This window comes from Brienomyrus brachyistius, unplaced genomic scaffold (genome assembly GCF_023856365.1).
Source record: "Brienomyrus brachyistius isolate T26 unplaced genomic scaffold, BBRACH_0.4 scaffold73, whole genome shotgun sequence".
Classification (NCBI taxonomy): domain Eukaryota; kingdom Metazoa; phylum Chordata; class Actinopteri; order Osteoglossiformes; family Mormyridae; genus Brienomyrus; species Brienomyrus brachyistius.
Genome location: NW_026042348.1, coordinates 479,240 through 485,422, shown reverse-complemented (window position 1 = coordinate 485,422; position 6,183 = coordinate 479,240). Strand labels below are relative to the sequence as shown.

Sequence of the window (6,183 nt, the reverse complement as noted above, 5' to 3'; positions counted from 1 at the left end):
GATGAGATCTCCAGTCTAATACATTTCTTTGTTTTTTTGTAAACTACTTGGTTAGTATTATTATATATGTAGCCCTCCCAATAGGAAAAAAAAAAGAAAGAAAACTCGTGAGTGTATATAGGATTATATGTATACCAGAGAATTTAAAGTGAACTGAACTGCATATGTTCTGACGGACTATTGTAGGGAGGGAGGAATTGTTGATTCTTATTTCATTCTTATGTCATTGTTCTGAACGTGATTCTCATTCTGGCGGAATATTGTTAATAAAAAATTGTTACTGTTTTTCCCTGTCGACTAGTGGTTGTGACCAATTCACTCCGAGAGTTGAACCTAGACATAATCACTGGCCCAGATATTAAAAGCCCACATTACGGCAACGTTAACGTGTGGGGGTGATATTAACCTTGGTTACACTGGGATAAGCATATTCCCCTCATTCTGATGGCCTACCGCTCTGCCGTTCAAAGCTCCACAAACTGTACCCCCGCATTGCTGATGCTGGCAAGGGAGATCAGGACCCCTTCTGCGCTCGCGTTTGGCACACCACCTGACTCTCCTGTAGAGCAGCCGGGCCCTGAGTATGCTCGCAAGTTGCAGGACCAGCTGGAGAGTGCCCACACCTTCGCTAGGGTCCAGCTGAATGGAGCAGGCATGCGGCAAAAGCGCAACTATGATGTGAGGTCCAAGGGGAGACACTTTGAAACAGGAGAATTAGTGTGGGTGTATTCCCCTAAACGGAAGAAGGGCAGGTGCCCGAAATTAGAGAGTTCCTGGGAGGGCCCAAGCAGAGTTTTGGAGCGAGTTGGGGAGGTGGTCTATAGGGTTCAAGTGCCCCCAAAAGGTAGGAAGGTTGTCCTACACCGAGATAGACTGGCTCCATATAAGGGTAATTCCACTCCCATATTCGATGCGGCCACGCCCTCCCCAGCTAATGTCACCTCACAGGAGGCAGCGCCCTTGTCATTCCCTAGCGCAGCGCCACCACCTACTGCTGGGGTTATACCTGACCTCACTCATGTTGTGGAGGAAGATGGAACTCTGCGACTTCACCCTGGGGAAGACCAAGTACGACCAAGAAGACTGCGTCGGAGGCCAGTCCACCTAGAGGACTTTATTTTGCACCCTCAGGGACAAGGGTTTTCTTAAGGGAAGGGCAGTGTAATACCTTCAGGTATTAAGTGTTCAATGTTATTCTTAAGTTAGGTTCTGTGCTTATGAGGGTGTGGTTATGGAATTGCGTGTGACGTGGGACGTGAGGGGGGGGAGTCGGTTTTTTGGGGAGTAGTTTTGGGTGCGGTTGCACGAGTTGTGTGTGGGACATAACCGAACCACTCTCGCTGTTAATAAATCCATTTTCTGCAGCAACCATCGGAGATCTTATTTCTTTTAATCTGGTCATTTCAATATTATCAAATATCTTTTTTTCTATTTTGCGAGGGGTGGGGCTCTGGGCTGCAGCCCAGGAAAGCCCGTGCATGATGACGTCAGTGGTTCTAGAATCTACAATATTCGAATGACGCTCACCTATCCTGCGCAGCTATAAAACTTTCATTTGCGTCCTGCTTTGAGAAACCATGGGTGTCAAACGATCACGTTCCGACTCTGACTGTGAATCTCCTCCCAAGAAAAGGAGAGAGAGTACGGAAGGCGATTTGCGGTTTAAAGGGCCTCGCAAAGGTTGGACGACTGGCTTTGATAGTTCATGAAAATTACACATAACTTATTTATTATTAAGAAAGCAATGTAAATCTTAATTGATAAAAATTGCCACTGAATGTTTTGAAAACAAACATGTACCCAAATTGATTCAATATTGTGGCTGCTTTGATTCTGAACCTGAGCCTATTCTGACTGTAGCATGTAATAGGCAAACTAAAGATAATACTGAATGAACAGACCAAGTTCAGGGTAGGCATGCAGTAAAGAAATATGAATGCACGGTATTTAAAGTTAGTAGTGAATTTTCTGCAACTGTGGTATGGTATAGAAAATGCTGTGTGGACTCTTTCTGAAGTGTACCTGCTTAATATTGTAGAACATTTGGAGGACCTGTACCACCAGGGGGAGCTACTGGGAGAGGGTGGTTTTGGAGCCGTTTATGCCGGCACTCGCAAGGCCGATGGCTTCCCAGTAAGTCTCCAAATGGTGAAGTCATGACATGCATAGTTATATCTCTCCAGAGATCCCTTTTATTATACCTGTTAGATGCAGCTGTAAAAGCCTATGCTTTCTCAATATATACTACACTTAATTTGTGATTTTTTTTTCCATCTAGGAGGCCATCAAATATGCTCGAAAGGGTGATGAGGAGCTAGAACTGGTAAGTGCTTTCATTCATGGAGCTTGGTTTATTTGCAAGAATTCCTGCCTTAATATATGTACACCCTGCCCTCCCATTCATAGCCTGGACATGACGGGCCCATCCCATTGGAAGAGGCGCTAATGATGCTCGTCAGCCATGAGCATCTTGTGCCAACGTGCTGAAGCTCCTGGACTGGTTCAGTGGCCCAGAAGATTACATTATGATCCTGGAAAGGCCGGATCCATGCCAGGATCTATACGAATTCTGCGATAGCAAAGGGGGCTACCTCTCAGAAGATGTTACAAGGCACGTGCTGGTCCAGGTGCTCCAGGCTTTGCGTCACTGCCAGGACTCAGGCGTCTTCCATCGCAACCTCAAAACAGAGAATCTGTTAATCAGGACGGACACTTTGGAGGTGAAACTAATTGATTTTGGCTGTGGAGACAAATGGAAAGACACCCCCTATGTGGAATATTCAGGTCAGTAAGGGAGGCTAATTAAAAACCTGTCAAACTAACCCCTGTTTTTAACAGCAAGTAGCAGGTAACCTGGACCTGTGATAACTTCCTGCAGTGGAGTTGGATGTGTATTCTTCAGTCCTAACCTAACTCATTGCAGTAAGTCATTTGCCTTCTTGTTTCAGGGACAGAGGACTTTGCTCCCCCAGAGCTGTTCCTGAGTGAGGAGTATCTAGCTGGCCCCACCACGGTCTGGTCTGTAGGTGTCACACTTTACGAGCTAGTGTGCGGTTACTTGCCCTTCCGCAACAAGAGGGCAATCATCTCAGGCTGCCTGATATTCCCCTCATGGGTCTCTCCTGGTGAGCAGCTTACTTTTTGTCCCACGACTAGAGTCTCCTGACAGGGAGTGTTCTTTTTCTGACTAACTCTCTGACTCTGCCAATCTATTCTCCAACAGACTGCTGCAGTCTGATTCGCCGGTGCCTGAGGCGTAAGGCGGCGGATAGGCTGACGTTGGAGCAGATTCAGGTCCATCCATGGCTGCTGCAGACGTGACTGCTGACCTGAAGGTCAAACAAGAAAATATTGTTTTGTTAACCTTCTGTAATCATGATCATCTTAAATAATGCGCAACTGTCAAATAAAAGATTTACTCTCAGAAATGCTCTATATAGGTTTTTCTCATTTGTTCTGATTTCTTGGTAACAGTGGTTAGTTGATGCACAATATCCTGGCTCCCCGAATATCCAAGTCATATCATAATGATTTGACCTGAATTAAGACAATGGTTGGGCCAGAGGGAATCCAGACATCTTGGGGTGATACGTGTTCGATACCTTACTTCGGATGAGCATGATTGATTGAGAGTCGGAGTCTGTTATATTTTACAAGTAGAACCTTTGCTGAGCACCACATTCTGTAACAGCTACAATGATTTGCACAACAATGGCTTTGTGCCTGCCTTAGAGCCAAGGTCATTCTTGCTGCAAACACCTTCATTCTGTCTCTCATGCTTGGCCTCAATGTCTTAAAGGTTGTGTAAGCTAAAGCTAATGTTGCTATGTATAAGAAACACTAAGTGTTAATAATTCTGTACTTGTCTGGAAAGAGATTATGTTGCATGATTTCGCCACACCCGCCTCTGTTTCTCATTTGGCCAGCACATTTCATCAGAACAATTCTCTGCATAGCTTAGCATTTGCTATATCATGCTGAGCAGAAGGATGTCACACTTCTGCTCCAGCTTGTGGGAGCAGTTCTTCACTGCAGTTCTTCTGGAACCACTCAGATCACACATATTGCCAGAAGAGCACTTACCTTCTGGACCTGTGGGGCACCATTAATGAAAATTCCCTGTCGAATGCACCTTTATGATGATGCTGAAGATGGTGGCGTGCACAGTCGCAGTGGCTTGTGGCTCTTCATGTTTAGTGCTACTTCTTTGTTTGTCGCGCATCTGTGCGTATCCAAAGCGATACGGCCATCAGGAGGTACTGGCCATGGGCCTCAGCAAGCAACAAAAAAATCACAGAGGAGCCTCGCCGCTCTTACAACTTTCCAAACGAGATAGCGAGACCTCCGGGTGCTCTGTGAATTGTTATCGCCACCGGCAGCCGGAGACGTGAGCGTGAGCATAAGCGGGGATGTCGCTCCGGCTTGCTAGCGAAACTGCGGAAAGACCCCCACAAACCAACTCTCCCGAATATGTACGTCAGCAACGCGAGATCCATTATCCACAAAATGGACAAGCTGGAAGTTCTTATGGAGGGGAATCGCTACGTTTGCGACTGCTGTGTTTCAATAATATCGAAACCTGGCTTCACCCACTGATCCCCGGACGCAGCCGTACAACTAGAGGGCCGCACCATGCACCGCTGGGACAGAAAGAAAGACTCCAGTAAGAGCAGAGGAGGCGGTCTGTGCATTCACTTACATAAACATTGGTCTAAAGATAGTTTAACCATACATACACACTGTTTACGGGACCTGGAGTCCATCTCTATTAAATGCCGTCCTTTTTACTTACCGAGAGAGTTAACAGTCGTGCTAATCACGGTTGTGACTTACTACACAATGCTAAGGTTACCATAGCTCTCTCTTTGTTGTCAGACACCATTAATAAGCTACAACAGGCTCAGCCTGATGGCGTACACATCATAGCTGGTGACTTTAATCAGGCAAACTTAAAGTCCGTTCTGCCTAAGCTCTGTCAGCATGTAAAGTACCCGACCAGAGGGGAGAACATATTAGATCATGTTTATACAAACATTAAGATTGATTAAGACCAACATCACATGGCCCGAAGAAGTACTTTCTCAGCTCCTCAGCAGGGTGAACCCCAGGAAAGCCACTGGACCTGATGGTGTTCCCAGGAAAGTACTCAGAGCCTGTGCTGACCAGCTCTCACAGGTCTTCACCATCATCTTCAATCTATCTCTGACACATGCCACCATCTCAGGCTGTGTGAAATCGGCCACCATCATCCCGGTACCCAAAAAATCAGTCACACACAGTCTAAATGACTTCCGACCAGTCGCACTAACACCCATCATCAGTGTTTAGAGGGGCTGGTCCTAAACCACATCAAAACCCACCTCCCTGCATCTTTTGACCCCTATCAGTTTGCCTGCAGAACGAACAGGTCAACTGAGGATGCCATAGCGATCGCCCTTCACATCGTACTGAGCCACCTAGACCATCGGGAGAGCTACAGAATGCTCTTCATCGACCTCAGCTCTACCTTTAATACCATCATCCCCGACATCCTGATCCCCAAATTGCACAACCTGGGACTCCCCCCACTCACCTGCTCCTGGATCAAGGACTTCCTCACAAGTCGGCCCCAGATAGTAAGACTTGGACCCCATCTCTCCTCCACCCGGGCACTGAGTACAGGCTCCCCACAAGGCTGTGTGCTAAGCCCACTACTCTACACCCTGTACACCTCTGACTGCAGAACGGCCCACTTCCCGGATCCACTTCCCCTCCACATCAAGGGCGACTGCGTGGAGAGGGTCCAGACCTTTACCTTCCTGGGCACCACAATCTCTTCTGACCTCTCCTGGACTGAAAACATCACAGTTGCCATCAAGAAAGCCCAGCAGCATCTGCATTTCCTGAGAGTGCTCAGGAAGAACAACATCAGTGAGAAGCTGCTGGTGACCTTCTACTGCTCCACCATTGAGAGCATTCTAACATACTGTATCACAGTATGACTTTCCCGCTGCACTAAGGCAGACTGGAGGAGAAAGAGATCAAGACAGCGCAGAAAATCATCGGCTGCCCCCAATTTAGCATTTCCAACTAGCCTCAGCATGTTTATGGACTGTGGGGGGAAACAGAAGTCGCCGGAAGAAACCCCACAATGACATGGGGAGAACATGCAAACTCCACACACATGTAACCCAGGCGGAGACT

At 47.1% G+C, this 6,183-nt stretch overlaps 1 protein-coding gene across 1 annotated transcript; it reads left to right on the top strand.

Annotated features, from left to right (window-relative positions):
- The first annotated feature begins 1,577 nt into the window (after positions 1-1,577).
- On the top strand, positions 1,578-5,981 carry LOC125726530 (serine/threonine-protein kinase pim-1-like). Its single transcript, XM_049002945.1, is given in 9 exon segments — positions 1,578-1,680; positions 2,039-2,148; positions 2,279-2,323; positions 2,407-2,461; positions 2,464-2,784; positions 2,949-3,125; positions 3,224-3,317; positions 5,139-5,253; positions 5,388-5,981. Coding segments are annotated over 9 exon segments (1,614 nt in total).
- Positions 5,982-6,183: the final 202 nt, after the last annotated feature.